The sequence below is a fragment of the Clarias gariepinus genome, chromosome 11 (assembly GCF_024256425.1).
Source record: "Clarias gariepinus isolate MV-2021 ecotype Netherlands chromosome 11, CGAR_prim_01v2, whole genome shotgun sequence".
NCBI classification, from domain to species: domain Eukaryota; kingdom Metazoa; phylum Chordata; class Actinopteri; order Siluriformes; family Clariidae; genus Clarias; species Clarias gariepinus.
The window spans coordinates 29,672,618-29,700,300 of NC_071110.1; the positions used below are offsets into that span (position 1 = coordinate 29,672,618).

Consider the following 27,683-nt stretch of genomic DNA (forward strand, 5'->3'; position numbering starts at 1 on the left):
GTTCATATTAGACCATGTCGACAAGTCGACCAGCACAAGATTTTGCGAAGTCCTGATTTGACATGTTGAAATGTCTTGTGTGTTTTGTGCTCAGACCAACTATAGGATGAACATAAAGTACATAAATACTGTATGACACAATCAATCAATATTTATAGCACTAATAGTATTGTCCTTTTAAAGGTCATCTGTGCAGAGAAAATACTGGAGGAGTCAGCGTCTTAATCTCTGACCCCGCTTATCTCGAGGACGGAATATTTATGGTTTAAATGGTATTTAAAGGGAGCCAAAAGCGATATACAGTAGATTAGCGCTCAGTCCGCGTCTTCTTCACAGGAGAGCGCTAACAGGAACAGTGGCTTTATTATATCAATTCTGTCCCCTGCACACGGTGGTAGTTTCGTGTCCTCGATCGGAAATGTCATGGCTTCGTTAAATCGTTACTTTAAATAACAGTAACAGCAAAGATCTGCTTCTTCAGTCTGCCTTTTCTATCCCTGATTTTTTTTTTTCTCCTTTTTTTTTCTGGAGGTTTAAAGCCAAGTGTTTGTGTTTGAAATCCATTACAATGCTAACGCTTCTTCTGTACATTACATCGCAATGACACACCCACAAAATCGACTTGACCGTATGCATTCTGTAAATGAGGAACTTTTCCCCACGTTAATACTGATGTCATGAACATAACATCCTCTTATCTGATCTGATCTTATTTGATCCCTTTTTCATTTTCATCTTTGTGAAAAACACAAGATCGCATATTTTCTTCACTCAAAGTTCTACACAGTAAATGTGGACAATTTTAAGCATTCTTCATGCGTTTTTGTGTGTCTTACATACATGTTCTTATAGTCTTTGTGTGCATGTGTGTGTGTGTGTGTGTGTGTGTGTTTTTTCCTGTTCATCTTCAGAAAGTTCTCCAGAAAGCTTCGTAGTTCACTAAGCTGATTTTAGCAACTTAGCATTTTTTCGAAGCAATCTTTACAGAGTCTAGTCTGTAGTAAATATCTGATCTGCAAAATCCTTTTCTTTTTTTTTTTTTTTTTTGTACATGCCCCAAAAGATTTAGAAGCCCTTGATGTGGCAGTAGGTCTCCAGACTGGAGAAAAGAATGTAAAGAAGCCACAGACCCACAAATAACAATGTGGTAAGGATGCGTGGAACTCGAGGACCCCCTAGCTCACCCCCGATGGACGGCCGTCTCCGGAAGAGCAGAACGGCCATGCAGATAAAGGCAAAAATAGTGAAGAGGGTGACGGAGAAGGCCAGTGAGCCAGGCTCCACTCTAAACCTCAAGCCCTTTGCGGACCAGTACACTGCAGCGACTGACCACGCGACACCGATGCCCAGGAAGACGTTGACCGCGTTGCTTCCGGTTACGTTGCCGATGGATGCGTCTGCATACTGGTCTTGAGTAGCAGCCACTTTACTAGCAAACGTGTCTAAAGGTAAGAAACACAGACAGGAACGATGGTGAGTAAGATAATGTTTGGTAAGTTTTCCAAAATCAGACATATAATAGATCTTACAGATAACATTAATAGTCTTGAAAATACCAATCGGTCTAAAGGATCTGTTACCTTTTTTTTATTTAAGTCTTTATTAATCACATGTACATTTCTGCAGAGTTAAATTATTTATTCCTTATTTTTTCCAGCTTCTTTTTAGTAGGCAGGGGTCAGAATGCATGGTCAGCCATTATACGGCGCCCCTGAAGCAGACAGGTGAAGATGGGGCTCGAACTGCCGACCTTCCGATCAGTAACTTTGAGCCCAAACAAACTGAGCCACCACCGCCCTAATGTTTTGGTAATATAGTTAAACCTTTGATTGCGAGTATAATTCATTCTGAAAGTGTGCTTGTATATCAAATCACTTGTTTATCAAAGAGAATTTCCCCTATAAGAAATAATGGAAACTCAGATGATTCGTTTCACAAAAATACACATTAAAACAATTTATACAAAATATAAAGGAAAAATAAAGCAAATGAACCTAAAATTTACCTTTCAAAAGAATCCAGACAAAGCAGTGTTTCTGTTAGTGTGTGTGTGTGTGTGTGTGTGTGTGTGTGTGTGTGTGTGTGTGTGTGCCTGTGTGTGCATGTGTGTGTGTGAAGCTGAAGTAAGATGAGAGAGGAGTGGAGGAGGAGGGAGGGGGCTACTGTGTAGGACGACTTTCACACACACACACACACGTGCACTAATGACACTTGCTTTTGCTTTACGCAAAGACACACCTGCTCACAATGTTATAGCAAACAGTACACATGTGCGCAGTACAAGTGACACATAAGCACGGGAGACGATTACCCATAATTCCACAGCATGAGAGAGAAAAACCATTGGATCAGTTGTGATCACGTGACGCTGGGCAGACAAAGCGCATGCATACTACTCGTATATCAAGCCCTCGCTCGTTTATCAAGTTAAAATTTATTAAAATATTTTGCTCGCAAAAGGCTTACAGACCAAGTTACTCACAATCCGATGTTTCACTGTATTTACAAATATGCTCACCTGGAATGGAGGTGCCCAGAGCTACGAACACCACAGCCGTGACCGTATCCTTGAGCCCCACGGTACAGCCGAAGTGCGAGGCCAGGTCTCCGATGATGGCAGTCAGAAGGCCGATGACGGTGATGGACACCATGAAGCAAGCCCAGCCATTCCAGTACTCAGTAGGAGGCACGCAAGCGAACACGACCTTCCAGAACACTGTCAGAAAGTGCATGACGTAGTCGGAGCAGGAGGGCGGATGCTCGCGTCCTTCCACTTCATCCTCTCCATCTCCTGAAACATGTAAGTAGATAATTAACGATTAGATTTTGGCTTCATTAATTTTTTTTTATTTAACCTGAAAAAGAAAGAGAGCCAATATATGTGTGACCTGCACTGACTGTCACCGCCTCCACAAATTGCTCCCTCCAGGAATGGGTGCCAATCACCAGCGCCAGGTTAGTCTTCTTTATCAGCTTATCGACTGTGCTCTGGCAGTGACAGGAATGAGAAAGAGGTACAGCTTAATATATCCAATAGTCTGCAGTTTCTGACTCATTTGAACCTTCTGGAATAAAAAAAAAGAAATTCTATATATTTGCATAATTTTAATTTCAAGCCTGTCAGTGCTAAATATACAGGCTTATTCATTTCAAGCCAAAGCATACTGCACAGCTTAATTCCTCGTCTTACACACTGCCTGCGGGTACAGGCGGCTCCAAAATTATTGGCACCCACAGGAAGCCAGAGGGATAGATATCTTTGTTGAGCTCACAGTAAAAAATTATGAGAGAAATTTGCCCTATAGTAAATGGAAATGTAATAAAAAAAAACATTAAACATTAAACATTATATATATATATATATATATAATAAATGATTCATAAAAAAAAAATGGTTGAACGTCATTCTTCAAGTAAACTAACTGCCGCGTCCTAAACTAAACCTGACTAGTTATTTTTACTCAATACAAAAAACAACACTAATTTGATTGATATTTCCTTGAGTGCATAATACACAAAATGTCTAATTTGTTACAGTTGATATAAATGGAGATCTCTGTTTTTGCACTCTTAAATAAAATCTTGCACGAATTCTGCATCAGACTGCGTGATACTGTCTGAGATGTTACGATCGAGATTCTAAAATGATAAATCTGTAATTTCAAAAGAAAAAAAAACATTCTGCTTACATCATCAGTCAGCATGATCAGATCTGTCTGGGTTCCAGATGATTGATGTGGTTGCCATTTTGCTTTTGTTATTTTATTATTGCTTGACATTTTCCTTATCATTGTAGAGAGAAAGAATTAAGAATCTGTACACACTACAGTAGGGCTTGGGGAAAAGAGTCACGTTTGTCAGATTCCTGCCCAACTAAAAGGATTAAAATAATTTGAAATATTGTGTAAAATAAAAAATATTTATTAAAAATAGTGAAAATAAATTTATTGGTGAAATAATAGACTGTACTGTTTGTCAATAAACAAAGCTCAGGGGTTAAAGTTCAAATGATTTATTTACCTATAAAATGTGTGACTTTCCCTTATTCAATATTTCTTTCACTATTTGTTTTTTTAAACAAGTAAAAAATTAAAATATTTTCATGTCACTGGACGTTATTTCATCAGGTCCCAGCAGGAACCCTGAGGTTGTATGATCATTGTAATATAATTGTAATTACTTTGCGATGACATCCACTTTCAGAACAATATTGTTTTTTAGAAAGAATGACTTTAATAAAATAATGTGGAGATAATGCTAAGTGAACAACCCAAACACAACGCTGCAAATACAACCTCAAAACAATGAAATTTGAACCGTTACTAACATCTGATTTACCTCCATTTGCACATCCGTGTCTCTCAGTGTTGTAATGTAACCTCTCCGTTTCATTGTCTTTTAAGTTATTGTGGTTATATTATATATATATATATATATATATATATATATATACAAAATAAGAAATCATTTAAAAAATATATACATTTTAATAATTATAGTTCATCTAAAAATTTAACAGATGGTGCTGTATATTTTTTAATACACACGTATGAGTGTGTGATTATCTAAACACGATCTCGCGCCTTTACACCATGTTCTCTTTAGGAAGGAATAAATACAACAAACAAACGCTTTACTTAATTGACTCGGACTGCAAAGATCTATAGGATTTGCTTTGTGATCAAGTCACGTCACGTAGGCTTTTATTGGCATTTCAACCATAAACAGTTCAGTACACAGTGAAACGAAATGGTGTTCCTCCAGGACCATGGTGTTACATACATACTAAGTAGCTACTAGTGACTTGGATAATGTTGCAGTTTGGAAAGTTTTGTTGCTTTTAATTGACTCGGCTGGAAATACAGATTTTCAGGAAATTCACTTTGTGACTTGAATTTTCGTTGTACCTACAGTATACCCATACCTACTGATTATTCGACTGGAACCTGTTTCGGTTTGTGATTTGACTTTTTTGGGGGGATTTCACACGAATATTTCATGGGGTATTTTAAGGCTAGTGTATATACTGTATATATATATATTATACATTACTATGTATTCGGTATACTGTATGTGTGCAAAAAATTATTGTACAGCGGTGAAGCAATGATGTCGGTATAGTTTCATCAATCAATGTCTGTATACAGAGTGAATTGTGGTGGAAAACACACAGGCGAGAAATAGCAGTATTTGGAGAAAACAGCAAAGGTGGCAACCCTGGCTTTAGAAAGTAAAGGTCCTGCAACATATTAATTCCATCCATTAAATAAACCAGCTGATTCTAATTAGCACAGCTCTTCAGCCAGATAGGCTCGAACTAATTAGTGCAATTGCCTGTTTTGTGCTGGCTGAGTTAATGGATGGAACAAATATGTAGCAGGACTTTAACTTTCTGAAGATTTTAGGACTTTAATTTTCTGAAAATGGATTATTCCAAATAAAAATTCAATTCAAGTTTAAAGTCTAATTAATTATGCCTCATCTATCTATCTTTCAAACACTAAATTGAGTTGTTAGGGGAGTCGTTATCCCTCAGTCTTTAAAAGGCGCTCCATCAAGAGCCGGGTTGCCCTTTATACCAATTAATGTTTGTGTTAATTATGATACAGGCAGGAGAGTGCCAGAATGCTTGGGGTCGAGCTGCCTGGGGTGGCCTGTCTGGGAAAAAGTCCAGGGTTGATTTTTAAATTCAGGCCATCCCAATGCACACGACTGTACTGTAGTATGGTGGATGCACAGAATCCAAACTGCATCTCGTTCAGTTTCACAGAACAGGCCTCTGATGTTATGCGTTTTTTTAATGTTTTTGCCCTTCTGCTTTCCAATGCAATACTTCAGTAAATTCAGGCACTTACTAGCAGCAGTAGTGTGTTCCCTAGTGGTCCAACACGCAGCGCGGTCCCGGCCATCAGTATGGTATTAATATTGTTTTGAAGTAATTTTTGCAGCATTGTATCGAGCGCCTAAAGGGATATGAGTGGAAAAAACATTGGAGGGAGAAAAAAGTGCTCTTCTTGTTTGCGAGATGTGGCAAACATTCCGCGAGATATCACATACATTCTAGAAGATTTTGTGATATCTCTCGAAATGTTGTTTTTTTCTACAGTGTTTTCCACCCATGTCCCTTTAGGAGCTCAGTTGCATTGTGTTAGTTTATGCATTAGTTTAACATTATCCCATCATCCATCCATCAATCCATCTATCTAAGAACCTCTGTAGTCCATCTGGGGACCGTGGAGGCCAATGGGGATTACCATTGTATTGATTTTCATTTGTACGACCATGGTAGAAACTCCGGCCAACATTCACACACACACACACACTACAGGCAATTTGGAAACGCCATTTAGCCTAATCTGCATGTCTTTCACTGTGTGAGGAAACCAGAGTACCCGATGGAAACCCACCAAGCACGGACAGAACATGCAAACTCAATGCACACAGACCTGGGAAGGGAATCGGACCCGGGACCTGGAGGCGCGAGACGACAATGCTACCCACTACGTCTTCTTGCTACCTATCCCATCATCATGTGGTCGATAATGCTCCGTAGTAATTCCATTAAAGTAATTCTAACTTTCAAAAACAACCTAATACCAACACGGTCCCAATGTCCATAACACTGCCATATTAACATTATCACAACATTTCTGATGACTGTAAATTCCTGCTGTGATGTACAGTATTTTATCCCAGATTTATACCCCTGTTTAATAAATCTGATCTGCAATGTTACCTTAAACTCATACGACTCCTCGATGACCACCTCAAGTTTGCTGTGCTCGCCCAAGATCGGCTTCCCCATCTCAGCTATTCTCTTGGCTTCCTCTTCCTCGGCGCTGAGCTGGCCTTCCTGATCCTCTGGATAAGGAGAAACAGAAAGGATCACAGCGACAGAAAGGAGTGAAGACAGAACAACAGCACGGAGAAAAAAGAGATGGACACGGAATGACAAGACGTCACAAGGTCACGAATAAGACAAGAGGAACAGGAAGGAGGAGACAGAAGTACAGAAAAAAAAGAAATAAGATAAATAAAATGTTCACTGATACATTACATACAAAACAGAGAGGACTTTTTAAGAAAATGGGAATGGTGGGTTTTTCAGATCACTTGATATAACACAGGGTTTTCACAGTACAGAGGTACCTTGGCATACGAATGTAATCTGTTTCTGAGGCGAAATTTCCAAGATTACCAATTTCCAACATTATAATCATATTTCTTTCATATAAAAACATTTAAAATGTTTTAAAAAGACATGTAGATGAAGTACAATATGAAATAAATAGACATTAAACCTCACTTAACCTTAATTTATAATTCCTCTTGGCACCAACTGCTTCAAAAAAAAAGTGTCTCCCTTTTCTTCTTGCTACCGTCTGTGTATGTCTTCACTAAATCTTGCACAAAATGAAAAAACCCGTATGAATATGTAAATTCGCTTCGCTTGGGTTTCAGGCATGTGCGAAGATGATGCGAACGTAACACAAAAACGCAAACAAGTCTTGAACGTCTCCTGGGTGCACGGTCATTTTTAGACGTTCAGACCGGTCTCCAGTGTGCATAAACAAAGAAAAAAACATTTTAGTGTGTGTTTTAAATTTTTACACTAGCCGAGTCTTAACCAAGTCTATTAAATTTTCATCCTAATGTGACCTCATATAACGGAAACGCTTTACACTCACCAAAAGGATTATTAGGAACACCATACTAATAAGGTGTTCAACCCCTTTCGCCTTCAGAACTGCCTTAATTTTACGTGGCATTGATTCAACAAGGTGCTGAAAGCATTCTTTAGAAATGTTGGCCCATATTGATAGGATAGCATCTTGCAGTTGATGGAGATTTGTGGGATGCACATCCAGGGCACGAAGCTCCCGTTCCACCACATCCCAAAGATGCTCTATTAGGTTGAGATCTGGTGACTGTGGGGGCCATTTTAGTACAGTGAACTCATTGTCATGTTCAAGAAACCAATTTGAAATGATTTGGCTTTGTGACTATCCTAAAGTAGCCATCAGAGGATGGGTACATGGTGGTCCTAAAGGGATGGACATGGTCAGAAACAATGCTCAGGTAGCCCGTGGCATTTAAACGATGCCCAATTGGCACTAAGGGGCCTAAAGTGTGCCAAGAAAACATCCCCCACACCATAACACCACCACCACCAGCCTGCACAGTGGTAACAAGGCATGATGGATCCATGTTCTCATTCTGTTTACGCCAAATTCTGACTCTACCATTTGAATGTCTCAACAGAAATCGAGACTCATCAGACCAGGCAACATTTTTCCAGTCTTCAACTGTCTACTTTTGGTGAGCTTGTGCAAATTGTAGCGCCTTTTCCCTATTTGTAGTGGAGATGAGTGGTACCCGGTGGGGTCTTCTGCTGTTGTAGCCCATCCGCCTCAAGGTTGTGCGTGTTGTGGCTTCACAAATGCTTTGCTGCATACCTCGGTTGTAACGAGTGGTTATTTCACTCAAAGTTGCTCTTCTATCAGCTTGAATCAGTCGGCCCATTCTCCTTTGACCTCTAGCATCAACAAGGCATTTTCGCCCACAGGACTGCCGCATACTGGATGTTTTTCCCTTTCACACCATTTTTTGTAAACCCTAGAAATGGTTGTGCATGAAAATGCCAGTAACTGAGCAGATTGTGAAATACTCAGACCGGCCCGTCTGGCACCAACAACCATGCCACGCTCAAAATTGTTTAAATCACCTTTCTTTCCCATTCTGACATTCAGTTTGGAGTTCAGGAGATTGTCTTGACCAGGACCACACCCCTAAATGCATTGAAGCAACTGCCATGTGATTGGTTGATTAGATAATTGCATTAATGAGAAATTGAACAGGTGTTCCTAAAAAACCTTTAGGTGAGTGTATATTCTTGTTTGTTTGTTTGTTTGTTTGTTACTGAGCTTTGCTGTTGTCTGGAGGGGCGTGGCTCATTTGAAGTATGAGAGAAATAAAGACCACTCGGGAAAGCTCTGAGACCTGGGTTAACTTGGTACAGAAAGAGCAAAGTATGGGACCTTTAAGACGGCGGTATAGCATATGGTCCACTATGCACAGAAAAAAAGCACAAAGCTTGTTTTCATTAGACAGGAAGTGGATAAAGAGAAAGAGGCAAGATGAGATGAGACAGGGCGGGACAGGTTGTTTTAATAATCTACAAATAAAGAGCCAGTTCGATTTCTTAAGTAAATAATTGAGTCGCATGTGGGCGAGTTCCTCCTTAAGGTAGGCTTCACCATAAAACACATTAAATACAGTATGTTGCTGTGAGTAAAAGTAATGGAGACAGGAAAAGTACTGTAGGACTCAAAGTCCCAGAATGCAATACTCTGAGCATAGACTCTGCTGAGACAGTTAGCGATCTATTTCATGATGATGATGATGATGATGATATTAAAGCGATGGTTAAATCCCACTATAGCGTCAGGGTCAGCAGGTTATCCAGTGGCATTGTGGGTAATTAAGGAAACTGTTAAACAAAGTGTAAACAGGTCGATGTGCTGATGAAAGAAGTTTCGATTATTGCATCAGTGCATGCAGGTTCGAGTCTGAAGCCTTACCTTGATTGAGCAGCAGGGCTATAGGAGCATGACAAACAGAAAGAGAGATAAGAAGGATAGGCAAAAGGCAGACGGTTAGTTCTGTTAGTGTGCTGTTAGTAGTATTATTAAGATATTGTCATTATCAGTGTTTCGTGCATTGCCTTCGTGTATGCCGCTTGTTCATTATAATAATAGAGGATGCATTAATGTTAGAAAAAAAATGAAAAATCCCCTTATGTGAGCTGAGAGTGAGATGGACGTGAAGGTGACCCACACGATGTCTAATCCTATTGATTGTGCTGTCAGTGGTTTAATCTGATGTGGAGTTAAAGGAGTAATCATCTCTCTCTCTCTCTCACTCACACTCACACTCTGAACCAAACACACCCAAAAGGCTACCTGATATTCCTCGCTTCATCCACTGTGGTTCCTCAAGGACAATGTAGAAGTTCTCATGCTTCTCATATTCTTCGTCATCGATGATCCTAATCTGAATGGTTTGCCTAAACACACACACACACACAAAAGGATTCAGCTGAATAGATGCTCTAAACTGATTATTACTAATGGAATGAATATTAATGCAGGAAAATGTGTTCTTTTAATTACAAGGGATGTTCAAGTCAAACTGGGACTTTTGATTAAATCTCCCTTTACTTCTCTATATAATCTCCTGCTGCACTAATGTGTTTTCTCACCATGCTGGAGCTATGATCGGACTACCTGCTTTACGCTGGCCTCCCAGGAACCCTAACATGTCAAATGCCTTTGAGTGAGGTCAGGACTGTATGGGGTATGTGGCAAAAACTTTCAGCTGAGTTCCTATAATGTGCAAGTGATGTTGGTGAATGATTGTGTGTACAGTTCCTACAGACAGATGCGTCTTTTCTGCGACACCAATTTTCAAGGATCAGGCGTTCCACTTGCTGAACGTCCACGGAAACGATTGACGTACTACCTTCTAAAAAATGTTTGCACTATTCAAATGTTTTACTGCGGCTTAGAGTCTCATCACCCTACCGTGCTTGAAGTCTTCTATAAAGTTTTACGTCTTCATTTACGAGACATTTTATCACAAGTCTTGATTCGATCTCTCATAATTTATTAGTAATAATTGTATTATTTGAGTATGAACAGTGCTGGTAACTTTGTTGATATCATAGGCCTTGACTTCATTATCAGTGCCATTTGTTCAAAAAATGCCAACCGTTTATAATCCCTGCCAGACCACAAACGCTGCCAAGGGTTCCCTTACAACTGCTATTATTAATGATCAGATAATAAGAGCACAATCTTAGCCAAGCCACATTATTACTAATGCATCTTTTTTTTTCGAATCGCATAATAGGAATGAAGAAGGTTACTGTATGTATTTTTGTTTTACGATGAGAACACAATCATACTTCAATTTTTCATAGTGATTTGTTTTGCAGCTCATTCATTCTGCCTCAGTCACTTCAAAGGTCATTATAAAGGACAGTTTAATAGACGCTGTTTCATCTACATTCGGGTAGATTGATGCCCAGGATTTTATGTTAACTTAACCTGTCAAAGTGCAAGCGCAAACCTGAGCGAGAAAAGCCATCCCGACATTACAGGCGGGGAGATCTTGCTCCGGAAATAACCAAATGATTTCCATGCAACATCCTACATCATACAATAAAAATGCGCAGATGAGGATGTGGAATAAAATGCGAAACAAAAATTCAATTAAATAACTCACCCTCTGAAAATACGAGAAAGCAAGACCTCCATGGCATGGCTCGTACACACTATCTTTTCAGTGAAACACTCAGCATGTTATTGCTATTTATATATCAGAAGTGGATGTGTATTATATCTCACTGAGTGATGCTTTCAACTAGTGTGGGAGTCGAGCCATGCTGAAATGCAATCACTATCCAGTAACAGCCCTAAAGGTGGACGTTATGGGTCGGGGTTGTAATCAGAGTGGTGTCTAAATGCTGAGCTACCTGTAGAAGCTTGGGTATCGATCTCCAGGAGAAGAATACCCTTTAAAGTGTCAACATGATGCATCCCCATCACACTGAGCCATGTTCTAATTACAACCTCAAGAAATTGAATGAACGCGGTAAGAACTTGCAGAACTTGGCGGGAGCACGGTAGAAACCAGTGAAGACATCTCTCTTGACAGGGAGCTGCCGCATTTTTTGGACATGTTCAGCCTGAGGAGGACGTGGTTGAAACAAGATGCAGGAAGAACCTAATAAAGACGTATTACCGATGAAACTGACAAGCTAACGGAATTACTAACGCCTCTTAGGGACTTCATTGACGTGCAGTATTTCAATCGTGTTGCAGATTGGATGCTGGTTGGACTGAGTTGTCATTGGTATGTTATTGGTGTTGTTGCTCCGTCAATGTGGTTCCAATGGGTCTATGGAACATTGTATAAAAACTCACTGAGTTCATATTTCGTTACTTCTGGCGCACGCAGCAGTTCATCAACGTATCTCGATATATACTGGAAAAGATCAAACATCCTCAAACATCACAGCATTGAAGGTGTTGGAGTATTTATACCAATCCACCATGACAATGTAGTAAGCATGAGATAAAAGTGTGGCACGATCATGATGTATTGAGAACCTGGCAGCGACATAGCTTGGAAGTAGTATGAACTTGATAAATGCATATTTTTTTTGGTTTCAGCCCTGTTCTCGCCAGCTCGATGGCTTAGTGGATAGTATTGTCACCTTGCACCTCTAGGGTCCAGGTTTGATTCCCACCTTGGGTCAGTATGCATGAATGTTCTCCCCGTACTTGGTGGGTTTCCTCCAGGTACTCCGGTTTCCTCCCACAGCCTAAATACATGCAGATTAGGCTAACTGACATTCCCAAATTGCCCGTTGTGTGTGTGAATGAGCATGTAAGTGTGTGCCCTGCGATGGATCTTGTACATCCTGTCCAGGGGGTACCCCACCTCAAGTCTCCTGCGACCCTGAATACCAGATAAAGCTTTATAGACGATGAGTAAGTGAGCCCTGTTCCTGTTGCGTTCTTCAAGATTTTCTGGACACCGTGGGAACTTCATGATCTTTTTCTGGCTCTTAGTGACCATCATGTCAGGTTACTACACTAATCACTAATGAATAAACCACCTTTGGAAGGTTTATCTATTTCTATTTATCTAATATCAAAACAAACCATCAATAAATGGTTTTAATTACTTTACTAAAAAGGTCTTATCAGGTTACAGTTATAGTTACATGAAGCCTAACCGTCTATTTTCCAGATGAGCGCTCACTATATAAATCCCATTAGAGCAGGAGCAAATGAAGAAATGCCTAATCATCTGTTCCGTCTCCGTGACTCTGTCTCGGTAAAGGTATAAGTGCACCCCTGCTGCTTGATGTGATGGAAATGCCGGATCATGAACTTGTCCTCCTGCAGGGCTGCTCACCCCATTCCCAAACCCTGCCTGATTGATCCTGATGCGCTATTCCTGCGTCTTCGTTGCCTGGAGCTTCTGCACCTGTGACTCATTTCCTGTAACTGTGTATCATCTAACATAATGGAACCCTATAAACCGGGGGGTGTCAACCACACGGCCAGGTAAATGTTCTAATCTGATCCACCAAACGAATTTAGGATCTAAATGAAAAACATCTTGTGGACTTTAATTGGACCGCAGGTCATGATTATACCATTAGGGGGCAAAATAGAGAAATGAGGCCATGAACTTAGCAGCTGACAAAGTGTCCTGATGTATGGTATAAATTCGACATATCCAGATACATATACCCAGGGTAACTTCTCGTGGAAAAATAGGGGTGAATGCTTATGCAAGACACTGTAGGGTAAAATGATAACCCAGAAATGTTATGCAACTAATGATTTATAATCCGTCTATCTGCTGTCACTCTGGTTCGTCTCAAGGGACTTTTTCCTCGGCATCATCGCCCCTGGCCATCTCATTAGGTTTCTAAATCTACATCTATATTTTTGGATCACCCAGCAAACTCAAGAAAAAGTTGGAGTGAAAAAAAATAATAATAATCAAGCATTTAATTTTCCAAGTGTGTATTTTTCTTTTTCACCCACTATTTTTCCACTTTATACGGAGCAGTCCCAAGCACACATAAACATGTATCACTTCTTAATGCCTCCCACTGGTGCGCAGATGTTCTTCCTGATCAAAATGATGGCTCATCAGTGTGCAACACTTATGAAAAAAAAATCGACAGCAAAACCAAAACACCCACGAGTCACCGAAAAAACACAAGAGCAGCTCTTCGGAACTAAAAAACAGGACACAAAAACTAAAATGGACAATGAGACTAAAAACACAGCAACAAAACTTAAAAAAAAAAGTTAAATATAACACAGCAAACAAGAGACATGCACAGATCAAATCTGGCCGGGAATCGATCTCGGACCGTAGAGGTGCAGGGTGACAGTGCTTAATAATAATAAAAAAAACTATTATTTGTATGCACTTTTATCAGGCGATTAAGCCGCGTTTAAAATGTTCCAAGAAACAAAGTCTTCCAACCAGCAGACACACACACACACACAAACAAACACAACTCACGTGGTCTGGTCGTTGGTGAACTCCAGCTCTCCGCATGCATCTTCGTAATCATCGCCTCCACCCTGGGCTGTTCCTGGCTCTGTGTGATAAGGCAGGATCACAGTTCCACGCGCACCAGAGTTCCTCACCACCGTCACCTCCATGGTGCCCACACTCTCACTCACGCGCATAATGCGCTCACTAAACGTGAAGATGCCAGCGTGGTCATCATCGAGAATGGTCACCGTGGTGACCAGTGGTTCCACCAGCCGGCCCTTGGGCCCCTGGCCAGCCTCGTCGCTTTCAAACATGCCTTCGGCATCACCGACTCGCAGGTTTAGGAGACGCACGAAGAAGTGCTCGTCCTCCTCAAAGATATCATCGTCAATTATTCCTATCTGAAAGCATGGACAACAGGAAGCGCATGACATCCGAACCTTTCAAAGTAAACAGACTTTTATCATTGACTTTTTTTTTTTTTCTCTTACCTTAATCTCTTTCCTGGTGTCTCCTGGTTTAAACACCAGTGTCCCCTCACTGTACTCATAATCTGAACCGGCGTTGGCAGTTCCATCCTCGGTGCAGTAGTCCACATAAAAGGTGCTCTCTCCGGTCCCTCCCTGGCACACCACAGCTAACGTAACCGTGCCGCAGTTCTCCATGCACTGACAGTGGCTGCTCTCGAATGTGATGCGACTACACGTGGCGTAGTCATTGTGCTCCGACACATCCACGTCTTTAGGGGCCGATTTCCGCGCATGATCGGCCGCGTGCTTCTTCAGCACGTTGCCTGCTCCTATCATCATGCGGGTGGCTTGCACTCGGTAGAAGGCGCGACTCTTCTGCTGGTGCAGCAGGGCGTAATAGTTTGCAAGCTCCGTTAGCTGATCCAGATCTTTTTTTGGATATTTCTGCTTCAGGTCCTTCAGTATACGAATAACCTGAAGAGAGAGAACGAGATAAAGAGATGGGGAAAGAATTGATTAAGAAATGTTTAAGAGCATTTCCATATGCACAGGGTGAAGAGAACTCGAGGGATTGGAACAGCTGCCTTTAGAAAACCACACTCAGTGAGGTTAATTGGAAAGAATTGCTAGAGAGCATAAAGAATGAACTGTGGAGCACTGGAAAAAGGTCATGTGGTCTGATGAGTTCCAGAGTGATGGGTGCATCAGAGTAAGAAGACAAGTGCAAGAAGTGATGCACCCATCACGCCTAATGCCTACCATACAAGCCTCTGGAGGCAGTGTTATGATCTGATGTTGCTTCGATTGCTTGGGTACAAACTCAGCATGTTATGTGAATGACCAGGTTATTACTTCAACTGAGTTTTCCTTCCCTGATGGCACGGGCATTGTAAAAGAGGATGGAGAAACAGAGTTTACTTTAGGTTTTTCTCTATCCATCTTCTAATTGCAACATCATAGAGGTCACTACAAGTTAAGTATTAAACTTGTCTTAACATGTAGGCTCTGTGTGTGTGTGTGTGTGTGTGTGTGTGTATATGTGTGTGTGTGTGTGTGTGCAAGCGAGCGGATGTGAGACACTCCTTTCACCTCTTTGCGGCTTTCATCCAGTTCTTTCGCACTTTCCATGTTAATGGTGGCGCTGTTGGACTTTAACAGGGTTGTCATGGTGCCTGCGCTGTTATTAGGCCCGTCCTGGCAGTGTTCCAGGGTGATCATTCCCGCTGACGCACTCGCTGGAAACTTCCCACGCAAGATCATATCCCCTCCTTTAGGGGACATTTCCCCTTCTGTCTCCACGACAACCCCAGTCCTTTTGTCGGCGCGATAACGCTTAGACATATATTTGTAGAAGAGGAGACGGCGATCAGCGATCCAGGCCAAAATCACACAAACTGGGAACAGGGACAGAGTGACCAGAGCCTCCCAAACCTACATCACACACACACACACACCTTACAATCTTTTAAATCCTTTACATTCATATAATTCTTATTGCAGATACTAAATAATCAAAATCTCAGCCAGAATATATACTGTACATATCTGAGTCTATATACTGTAATGTTATATAAATTCTGTAGTCTTTTGGTTTCATACATTCGGATTCTTTGAAGCTTCCAAGGCCTGAATTTCATGGCTATATTGGGCTTTTCCAACCTTTATAGAAGAAAACCCCAAGAATTAGGTTGAAACCAGAGCCACGTTTTAAGCATAGTTCACAAATATTTCTGTAGGGTTGAGGCCCGAAACTCAAAGTTAGTCTGCTTTACCCATCAATTCCACAACCAGCTTTGATGCGTGTTTAGGGTCACAGTCCTGTTAGACCTCTCCTGGTTCAATGATGATTTGAGGTTAAACTGAATTCTGAGGTGGTCCTCCATCCACTTTGTGCAGTGCACCACTTACAGCAAAACAGCTCCAAAGCATGATGCCATCATCACCATTACCACCAACACCACACTACAGTATTCTGTGGGTTGAATGCCTTACCTTTCCTCGTACGAACAAACATTTCCTTCAGAAAGCTTTATCTTTGTCTATGTGGTTAACTGCAAATTTTTGTCAAAGGTGTGGATTTTGGAGCTTCTTCCTTGGACGGCAGCCTTTCAGTCCGTGGGGATATAAAACTGTATTTACTGTAAGCACTGGTGTTCCAGCAGCTTCCAGTTCTGTGCAGGCCTGTGTCTTAGTGATTGCTGGTTGGTTCCTGACCAGACAAACCAATTTCCTCACAGCTGAGGGTTACCGTTTGTGTTTTCATCCAGACTTCGGCAAAGTGGCTCCACAATAGCCTGAACTTATCTTGGAATCTCCAGTTGTTTAGAAAAGTCTCCAAAAGACATTCCTGACTTGTTTAAATCTACCATCCTCATTCTCGGTTCTGCACTGAGTTCCTTGTCCTGTGTTTTGGTCAATCCTAGTATTGCAGTCAAATAAACACATTTGATGTTGGCACAGAGAAGGTACCAGCTGTGGTCCATCATCACCACTGAAAGGAAGTTGAAGGTCTTGGCCTTGGCAAGTGAAAAGACATTTCGTGGCTTTCAGCAGCATTAAATTAATAATCTTGGTGGGTGTGGGTATATTTTGGGCTCTGCATGTTTAAAGCAGATTTTAGAAAGCGCAAAATAAATGAAACCTTGTGCTCCATAATATTGGGGTTTTCTTCTACTAAAGATATATAATGAATAATTATTATCCGAGGTCCAATACTGCTATGAAATCCATGCTGATACATTCTGTATGCTCATGCACTCAAATGTTCTACACTTTCAGATTTTTGAGAATTCTGTTTCTGTCTGTCTTGACTTTATTCATTTTTCGTAGAATGCATTCTTTCTCACTTTCACCAACCTCGACAATTCCGGGTGAGATGACGGCGAGTATAAGGTAAAGCCATATGTATGCGAAGATGCTCCAGAATGCTGTGATGAAGAACACTCTCAGATGTTTGATCTTCCTCACCTCTCCATTAGGGATCACCCACACACATAAACCAATGATCACAAACATGTTGAAGGCGGCACTACCGACAATTGTTCCGGGACCCAGATCACCTGATTTGAAACCATGTCCACAGACCTAAAGGCAAAGGTGTGTACACACATAAGATATTTAAAATTTCATTAAACCATGCATATAACCTGCCTGAATATGCACAAATAACTCTAAACAAATATTGCCATAATTTGTTGACTTAAGTTGATAAGTAAACTAAAGGAGGACTTGCGCAGAGATACGCCAGAGGCACCACTATTAAAGCTATTACAACAAAGTAATGTTTTGTGAAAAAAAAAAAAACGCATAATAACTGGCAAAATGAAAAGAACATCATCTGATAACTCACCTCGATGACGGAGAGTAAGATCTCAGGAGCAGAAGAACCCAGCGCCATTAGTGTTAAGTTGGACACAGTCTCATTCCAGATGCGAACAGTAGCCACTGTCGTCTCTCCACTGGGCATTGTGATTGTAACTTCTTTCTCCTGAAGAACAAAGTTTGTGTTACTGGTAAAATGGTTAAACGAAGAAAGGATGAAACTTTTTGATTCCACCTTGTTCAAATTCTAACCACCATTACAATGCCTTACCTGTGAGGTAATAACCTCAATGGATGCCATGAAGCGATCTGCGATGATTGACACCCCCAGGAACATGTACATCAGGCAGACAAAATAGACAACAGCACGGGCAATCTTCTCTCCGATTCCAGGGTTAATAGGCTTCCACACAGGCAGGATGATACCAGGTTTACACTCAACCACCTCACCACATTTCTTTGAACTGGCGTTAGTGAACAACAAATTGTTATATGGCTCCAGCACTGTGGGAGTAACGTTCAGCTCTTCCTCTTTTTCAGACTCTGGGGTGCAGGATGGAAGGAGGAAGAGGAGGAGGCACAGGAGTTTTAGGGGAACAGCAGAGCCAAGGGAAGATGGTGCCATTGTTTCTGGCCCAAGGCAACAGCAACGCGTTAATAAAAGGAGGTGAAGGAAGGAAGAGAAGGCAGCCCACCTGAAGAAAGACAGAATGACACAGAGAGAAAAATTACAGCCTGGTGGTTCACTTTCTTTCTTCCCTTCTTAACTTTGGGTATGTAGTCAATAATAGTTAGGTTACGTTTTCACTCTTAGAAATTGGGGTTCTTCCAATGTTCTTTAAGGCTTCACAGAATAATAAACAATTTTTATTGTCTACTCTGACTTAGTGGTTAGCTCTGTCACCTCACATCACCAGGTTAGGATCTCGGCATGCATGGAGTTAGCATGTTCTCCATGTGCTTGGTGGGTTTTCTCTCCTGGTATTCTGGTTTCAGTTGAAATACAGTTCAAAGACTTGCATTGTAGGATGAAGGACTTTTTAGGACATTGTAGGACTTAGATGGTGGAATGAACTTTCTACAGCTAAGTCACTGGCTTAGTTAATTAAGTGACAACTAAAGACCCTAGTCCTGTTTCCAGTGTTTCAGTGAAGGTTCTTATAGTTAGCAACCTAGTAACCAGTGTATGGATCTATCTAATGATGGAAAAGTCAAAGCACTATTGTAATTCATTCTAAATAAGAGCGCCTGCCAAATGCCTAAATGAATACTGTTTCCCAGTTGCCCATGTTGTATGCTTGGGCATGTGAGTGTGTGCATCTGTAGTTTGCAAGAGGTTGGGGTGCTTAGCAACATTACTTCCCCTACAGTAATGACCACTGAAGAACATGTGACAGCAGTATGTTTTTTGTTATTTAAGTTGAGCCTCGACTGAAATTTTGACCATTTTACACTTATTTCTTTGAAGGTGTATAAAGGCATGGTTGCTGAAAGCTGATTGGCTGATGGCTGTCTCATCAATAATTTTTAAAATATCAATAAATATAAGACATGCCAGACCAAATGCTTATCTCACATTCCTTCCTGCTTTGTTTTTTTCTTATTCCATCCATCACCAACTTAACCATCACATGTAATTAAGATGGTTGCGCTGCGTAGTCACGTTATCAGCTAGCCCTCCAGTTGGGAAATCACTCTTATTAGGGCACAGCCAGAAGCCATTTTAGCCCCAGTAATCAAGTCATCGATCACCTGTCTCGCTGTTGGGGACGTCGTAAATTTATTCATTCCACCCAAGTGGAGAGGGGTTTTTTTCTTCGTATTTTCTGGGAGAGAAATCCGTATCCATAAGTCTTTTGTGTGTGTGTGTGTGTGTGTGTGTGTGGGTTCTGCTTCTACCAGGGATGTCACAAGTATCCTGGACAGAACACTGAAATCTCCTTCCGTCCTCCTCTGCCTCAGTGAGTGGATTTTATGATTTTATTTAATGGAACATTATAAAGGCTTTTTGAACTCTGTGCCGTAAATGTGTTTAAAAGATTTTCCTCTTTCCATGTGATGCACAATAAGTGTGCTTCAGCATTCACCATCTTATAAACACAGCGCCTGACGCATCTCCTGCATTAAAGGGCATACTCTATTGTTGGATTTAAACTGATTCTGAGTCAGAGAATTACTGAAAGCCTCAAGGGATTTAAAAGAACAAAAAAGTATGAAAAGGTCATAACAGGAGAAAAATAACCCAGCTTTGGCAAGATGCCAGAGAGTACTGTATATCCAGGTCAGTGTAAGGAGAAAATTGTAAGACAAGTACAAGAAATTGTTTGTTTGCTTTGTTCATTTAATAATATTTAACTAAATAAAAATAAAGACTGATTGTGAAATGTCTCCTCTAAAAAGAAAGCGTTTGTGTAAGTTTAAGAAAATCCTGCCTTCTGCATTAGGAGTGGTTATACGAATGCAGTCTCGTCTGTGATTGGTTAGAAACATTGAGCACAAATGCAGAATTTAAATTATTGTGTTTTAGCACAGTTTAGCAGTTTAGTTTTTTTTTACGAAATCTCAATGTCAGTCTGAGCAGGACATGTATAAATGATATTCAAATTATTATTAGTAGTAGTAGTATTAATAATAATAATAATAATAATAATAATGATAAAATGTTTTTATAAAAAATATTCCAAAATTGTTTTGCTTGTGTGAAGTTAAGTTTTACATTTTTATACATTTCTTTTCAAAAAGAGACTTTTTTGCTTGTTTGCTTGTTTGTTTGTTTGTTTGCTTTTGATGTAGTTTTTTCATTAATGTCCCAATTGGGGCTCCGTAGAGACAGGTTTTAGGCTCATTCTATATTAAAGAGTTGGAAGGGTTTTGGTATCAGAAGGTAGTTTAAACTGTGCAACACCGGTCCGGTTCAGACCCATACTGTATACCCAGGGACATATTCCCATCATCGGAAGAATAGTTAGTAAACACTACTGAAACACAATTCCCATGTTGTCAAAAGTGTGCATTTTGTTAATGCAGTGAACATGAGGGGAAACTTTACAACAGCTCTGTTTAAATGCCTGGATGTAGATCGGGTGAATATACAGCCAAATATGAAACCAGAAACGTTAAATCCTTTTTTGAGAACATCCTGATTGTTCTGAGACACCCAGGCATAATTTGTATAAACCTAAACATTAATCAGATTTAGAAAACGGCATTTTTTGGCAGACACATACAGTCTTTAAGTACTTACTACTTGAACTTTGCTCATATTAATTGGTGCATGTAATTACTTCCCTAATGTTCCCTTCTGGTTTAGTCAAACGCTGGTGCAAAATTAATGAAAATTTCCTAGACGGCGCTGTGATTTATTTTTGTTATATCCCTTTTCAGAGTCCATGCTTCTTTAACTGAAGTGTGTATAGTACTACAGTACAGTGCGTTACACTCAGTGTGCGGTTACACCAGATGGTGGAATTTCACATCAGACGTTTATATACTGGGCACTTAGTCGATGCATGGAATATTTAATGCAGGATCAATGACAAGTGACACAGTGAGGTGAGAGGTGCACAAATAATAAAATAATAAAGATTGCAATCATGACTTCAGCATTTTTTTTTATAATGAAGAAAAAACAGAAAAGAATTGCAATTTCAACTTTTTAATAACATGGTGATTTTTTTCACTATATTCTGATTAATTTTTTTTTACTTCAAAGATTTGCCTAGGGCATTTAAATCCTGAAATGGTTTATTCATCTTCTTCACATCTCTCAACTAAAGCGGGCCTGCAACTAGTCTCAAGGGTCGCATGTAGCTCTGCTAATGAAAAATTATTCGGTTTGGTTATGTTAACGGTTTCATAATTTCTTATAAGTTTATAATCCATTTGTTAGTTATTGCAGAATTGATTGTTAACTTGTATCTTTAATCTGAAGTTGCTTTCCGGTTATCCTCTGGAACACTATCCCGGAGTTTTCGGGGTGATATATATATATATATATATATATATATATATATATATATATATATAATAATAAATATTTCGCACCATCTGAGCTGTGATTGATTTTAGGTATTAATAGTTAACCCTGTAAACGGGTTGTACTGTTTCAGAAGACCAGTATTAGCTGTGGCATTTAGACTTTTATATGTCCTTCGTGAGTCAATATGAAACCTAATAGACAGCCAGTGTAAATTGAATAAAACTGAAGGTAATGGGATTACTGAAGAAAAGAAAAAGTGGTTCTGTTTTATTAATAAGAACAAAAATAAATATTCATTTGTTTAAAAAAAAAAAATAAAAAATCAAGAGGATCGTTCGAAATGGTGAGTGCCCAGGAGCTGCCGTAACACACCGCCTTATTAGGAGGCGAGGATTTTCAAATATACACAGACTACCAGAGCACGACTGTGTTTCTTTTACAGACAGCAAGAGGGAGGGAGGGTGTGACATGGTACAAAATCCAGACACACAGAACAGGTACATGGATAATGTGCACGTCTGTATAGTCTGCAGTGTGTAGAAATGGCTCTGTCCTATTGTCAGGACTGAATTGCGTCCGCTCACGGTATATATTTCACTGCTCGTGGTTGTTTCCGTGTGCTGTCTGTAGAACGACTTCTGTTTCTTATTTTCTCATGTGCAATTCAACACTCATGCTAATTTTGTAAACTCTCTCTCTCTCTCTCTCTCTCTCTCTCTATCTGTCTCTCTCATATACACACTGGCAAGACATCACCAGACGGAAGATAGTGTATAAATCACCAGGGAATTGCATGTTCATGTCTCTGAATTGTTTTTATCAGCCAAGCGACTGCCTGCACTTCCTCTTCATTTAGCGAGTAAAAGGTCACGACCAACGAATCAACCCTCATTACTGTCTGCGTAAGAGAGAGAAAGTGCTGGACGAGAGCACAAGGAACAGAGAGACGACTGTAATCAAACTTACCTTGAAATGCTTTATGTATGGTTTAGTCATACTTTTCTATATACTGTGCATTGCAAACCTGAGCAATATGACACAAAGGTATATTTATTTGTTGATATTTAAGAACACAAACATTACCTTATACAGCACATTTACAGTAAAATCACAGGAATTTAAGATGTATGAATAGCATTATATACCTAGCTAAGCTGTACACGTATTGCATTTAAAGCTAGGCCTTTTTTAAGTAAGATAACAAAATAATAAAAGAACTTTAAGTTACTTAAAGTTTATGCAAAGAGTCAGTATTTGCAGTTTTGTCACTTCTTCTTCAAGACCCCTGCGATTCGCCCCAGCATCCTGTCAATCATCCCGACTGATGGCACAGCCCATTCTTACATAATCAGTGCTTGGTGTTAGTCAGAATTTGCGGGTATTAATCGTCCACCCGCCTCTCGAGGTTCATCCACAAGCTCTCAGTGGGATTGAGTTTGGGTCTGGGGAGTTTCCTGGACATGGAGCCAAAATTTCAGGGTTTAGTTCTTATTTGTTTCATTCAGGATCCATCATGCTCTTCATTCATCGTCTATACCATTTATACTGTACAAGGTCACAGGGGCCCGAAGCAGGGTACACCCTCGACAGGGTGCCAATCCATCAGGACACACTACAGCGATTTGAGAACACCAATTCACCTAATCTGCATGTCTTTGGACTGTGGGAGGAATGATTTGATCTCTGATGGATCTTATACAGTGCATTCCTGTACCATGATAAGACTCCAGAAGTGAAACCGGTAGATAAGAGAGGCTGCGGATGCTGAAAACGAAAGCTTTTTTAAAAATTATTATTTTAATAATCTTCAACATTTTTTATAATTAAAATGGTTATATGTGTAACAAACATAATTCAACCCTTTTTCCTACAGTAGTTCCTAGATGTTGGAGGCGACTCATTACAACACCATAAGCATGAGTTTGGTATATTTTATTTTAAATAAAATTCAAATCCACTTCATCCCACATCTCATATCCAACACTATCACTGAAACAAAATGTACACAGACATAACAAGGCTTAGGTATTTTTCTAGAATCTTCGATACCAATACGTTGATTTTGATATCGTTGGAATGATTCTTTTTATATGAATTTTGTAAGATAAATTTCACCAAAAAATACTTTCTCAGCTTCTTTGCAGGTTTACACACTTAATGGCATTTCATAATACAAAAATACTGTATAAACCTATTTAACACAACATGGTGTAACAGTTAAATTTACTCTAATAAAATGAAGTTGGTTGCCCAATGTTTGTTTGTTTGTTTGTTTGTTTGTTTGCTTGTTTGTTTGTTTGTTTGGTAAAGATATCATAAGGAGTTTTAGACGCTGGTTGGTGAGCTCGAAGCATCCGAGACTAGATCAGACTTGGGATGAGACTTGTGATCAGGAGCACAGTGTGCTGTTAGTATCAGAGCTGGCCACACATTGCTGAGCCATTGAATAAATTTCGCTTTGATTAATTGAATAGGGAACACTAGGCCCTGGGCTCAGCTGGTTGTCACAGCAGCATGTCCCTGTGATGTCTCATTAACACTTGTGTTAGCACGTTAGCTCCGGGGCTCTGAAAAGGGCAGGTTCGGTAATGAGAGATCTCAGTGCCCTGCAAAAGACGTCGTGCCCGATTTAATCTCCTCGCGTTTCCGGCCAACATGGGGACGTAATGTTATTTTCCTTTATTAGGAAATGAAAGAGCATTATGGCTAACAGCTGTCAGTGTTGAGTCACTTGTGTAGTAATAAAATTCATTTTGTTTTTTTATTACCAGCATGCATTTCACCAAGATAAATGTGATCATCTAATTGTAGGTAAGTACCAAAAAAAATTTTTTCCAAATAATGTCTAACCTGTATATCTAATATTATTCCCAGGAACCTTTTACACTTTCTGTCTTCAGTGCACTCTTTGTTGTTTTTTTTTTATTTACCTTTTAACAGCCTGAAAATTTCTACACCAATTACAGATCAACATTCAGTTTCATAACCAGCCAAGTCTTCATCAAACACTTTCCTCTTCTCTGTCTTGGATATGAAAGTGGAAGCGATTCAAAGTCAGCACAGGGCTAAAATAAAAGAGAAATTTCATCTTAAAATACTGGAAGTCATAAAAACCTTAAGATCAGAATGAATTGCTTGTGTTGTATGTGTGTGTGTGTGCTAGATCAAATGAGTTTGGCTTCATACCAGGAGGGTGCAGATGGCACACAGTGAAGCCAAGTCGAACAATAGCAGGTACGGTAGATCTTTCAGATATAGATCCAAGAGACAGAAACTAACACCTGCCATTTATCTCATGAAATACTTTGTTCTTCTCTACGGCCGGTGTTTCCTCTCTATATCATGACGACCACCAAATTTCATTATTTCATCACCTTGCTTTGCCACACCCACTTAAATTAATAAAAGGCTGTTAATTGGTTAAATCTTCCAGACAGATACGCCATGACACTTTTGGATGTGGCAACAATCTAAGACATACTGAACATTGCAAATAAATTACTACAGTGCACCTCCCCACCTCCCCATATAAATCTAATCCAGACCGAACAGGGCTTTGGGCTTTGTCCTATCCATATCACAGATGTTCACTCTAAAAAAAACACACAGATGCTATCTAAAGATACCTGACAGACAGAAGCAGATCTTCCTTCCCTTTTTCTCTATCCCACCTCTCATATCTATTCCTGACCCATTCCAGCTCCCAGTCATTAATCCCATTTCTATTTACTCGTCCCAACACCTTCCCTCATTCATCTCAAACCTTTTTCCCTATTCGTTCCAACCTTCTCCCTTTCACACACCATCACTCTTGTTTCATCTCATCACCTTCAATCTCTCCCTCGTGTTATTCATCCCAGACCCATTAGTCACTCACCCCAACACTCTTAGTTCTCCATCCCCCATTTCCCACCCTCAGGTTCCCTCCACAATAGAAACATGTAATAGAAACAGTAAACACTGCTGTTGTTAACACTTTGCTACAGTGTCCATACAGTATGTGAATACAGTGATATATATATATATATATATATATATATACATACTACGATCAACCCTGACATTATGTTCGCCCAATATTGAGTAGGTCCCTTTTGTAACCAGCATTGAACTTTTTAGTTATTTTCTTTTACGCTACATACACTAGCTCTTCTGCTGGTTTGGACTACACAGGCCAGCCTTCACTCCCCACATGCACCATCAATAAGCCTTGGCTGCCCATGAGCCTGTCGCCGAGACAACGGTTTTCCTTCATTGGACCACTTTTGGTATTTCCTGAAAACTGCACACAGAGAAGATCCCACAAGAGCTGCAGTTTTGCATTTGCTCTTTCCCAGTCATCTAGCCATCACAGTTCGCCCTCTGTCACAGGAGCTACAGTTACAATATCTCATTACAATGGCACCTGGAAGTGGGTGGGATGTATTAGGCATCAAGTGAACCTTTTGTCCCTGTTGTTGAAGTGTTGAAAGCAAAAAAAGGTTTACATCAACAACAGGGACAAAAGGGTCACTTGGCATCTAGAAGTGGCTTAGATGTATTAGATGGCAAGTGAACTTTTCGTCCCTGTTGTTGATGTGTTGAAAGCAGAAAAACTGGGTGATGTAAGGATGTGAGTGATTCTGACAAGGGCCAAAACTGTAACTTTTCTAGGATATTCCCGGACCTACCAAAAGTGGGCCAAGGAAAAACATAGTCTTCTTTTTGTCGCCACAGCGAATCATCTGCCTCCATCTAACCCTATCCTCTGCATCCTCTTCTCTCACACCAACTAACTTCATGTCCTCTCTCACTGTATCTATAAATCTCCTCTTTGGTCTTCCTCTAGACCTCCTGCCTGGCAGTTCCAACCTCAGCATCCTTCTACCGATATATTCACCATCTCTCCTCTGAACATGTCCAAACCACCTCAATCTGGCCTCTCTGACTTTATCTCCAAAACATCTAACATGGGCCAAGGAAAAACATAGTGTTTCATTAAATACTATGTTGTTCAGCCATTACATTAAAGCCACCTATCTAATATTGTGTCCTCCGTTTCTGGAGTTCTTCCACCTGTCCTGCTCATTTCAGTGTTTTCCCTGCTCTATCCCATCCACTTAATTTCAGACAAGGCTGTTAATTAGCAGATTATTTCCATCTAATGTGCTGGGAGCTCAGACAACATCAAGCACAGAGTATCTGGCACCAAGATGTTAGCAACAGATCCTTTAAGAACTGTAAGTTGTAAGATAGGGCCTCCATGGATACATAGGACTTATTTGTCCAGCAAATCCGATAGATGCTTGATTGGATTAAGATCTGAGGAATTTGCAGTCCAAGTCAACACCCTGATCTCTCTGTCATGTTCCTCATAACCAACAATGTTTGCAGTGAGTTGGATAATCCTGCTGAAGGAGTCCTCTGACATTAGGGAGTACTGTTGTCATGATAGGGTGCAATTGGTCTGCAACAATGTTTAGGTAGGCACTATGTGTAAGGAATATCTGCATGAATGCTTAAGGTTTAAAACCAGAACATTTCCCAGGGCAATACACACTTGTGCATGTACACACACACATGTACCCAGCCTTCCATGTGATGTAAGTCAATGAGGTCTATATCGCTGGTTCACTGGTTGTCCTCCATTTGACCATGTATGGTAGGCTCCTACCACTACATACTGTATCAGAAACACCCTACAAGACCTGCCATTTTGGAGTTGCCCTGGCCCAGTCATCTAGCCATCATTCACAGCATTTGGCCGACAACTTTTTAAAAATTTTTATCTCATTAAACATCTGAGGGTTAAGGGCCAAACAGCAGCAACTTCGTGTTGT

The 27,683-nt window shown here is 40.2% G+C and overlaps 1 protein-coding gene across 2 annotated transcripts; it reads right to left on the reverse strand.

Annotated features, from left to right (window-relative positions):
* Window positions 1-1,032: 1,032 nt before the first annotated feature.
* slc8a2b (solute carrier family 8 member 2b) lies at window positions 1,033-18,510 on the reverse strand. 2 transcript variants are annotated; one of them, XM_053507156.1, is made up of 12 exons: window positions 18,157-18,510; window positions 17,914-18,051; window positions 17,421-17,648; window positions 15,654-15,995; window positions 14,586-15,038; window positions 14,119-14,495; window positions 9,963-10,066; window positions 9,582-9,599; window positions 6,737-6,861; window positions 2,889-2,988; window positions 2,519-2,791; window positions 1,033-1,442 (listed from the first exon to the last, which is right to left on the reverse strand). In XM_053507156.1, exons 1-12 carry the CDS (start codon window positions 18,508-18,510, stop codon window positions 1,066-1,068), a joined length of 2,889 nt encoding a protein of 962 aa, XP_053363131.1. In that variant the 3' UTR covers window positions 1,033-1,065. The 2 variants fall into 2 exon arrangements, with proteins under 2 accessions (XP_053363131.1, XP_053363132.1); XM_053507157.1 differs by lacking the exon at window positions 9,582-9,599 and having other exon boundaries at window positions 18,157-18,445.
* Between the last annotated feature and the right edge of the window lie 9,173 nt (window positions 18,511-27,683).

Bases quoted from the DNA above. Each gene is read 5' to 3' on its own strand.
- slc8a2b (XM_053507156.1), bottom strand. From the start codon at position 18,510: ATGGCACCATCTTCCCTTGGCTCTGCTGTTCCCCTAAAACTCCTGTGC. The intron at 18,052-18,156 runs GTAAGGCATTGT...TTTGTTCTTCAG, and splicing joins TTGAGGTTATTACCTCACAG to GAGAAAGAAGTTACAATCAC. The intron at 17,649-17,913 runs GTGAGTTATCAG...CTTTGCCTTTAG, and splicing joins TCTTACTCTCCGTCATCGAG to GTCTGTGGACATGGTTTCAA.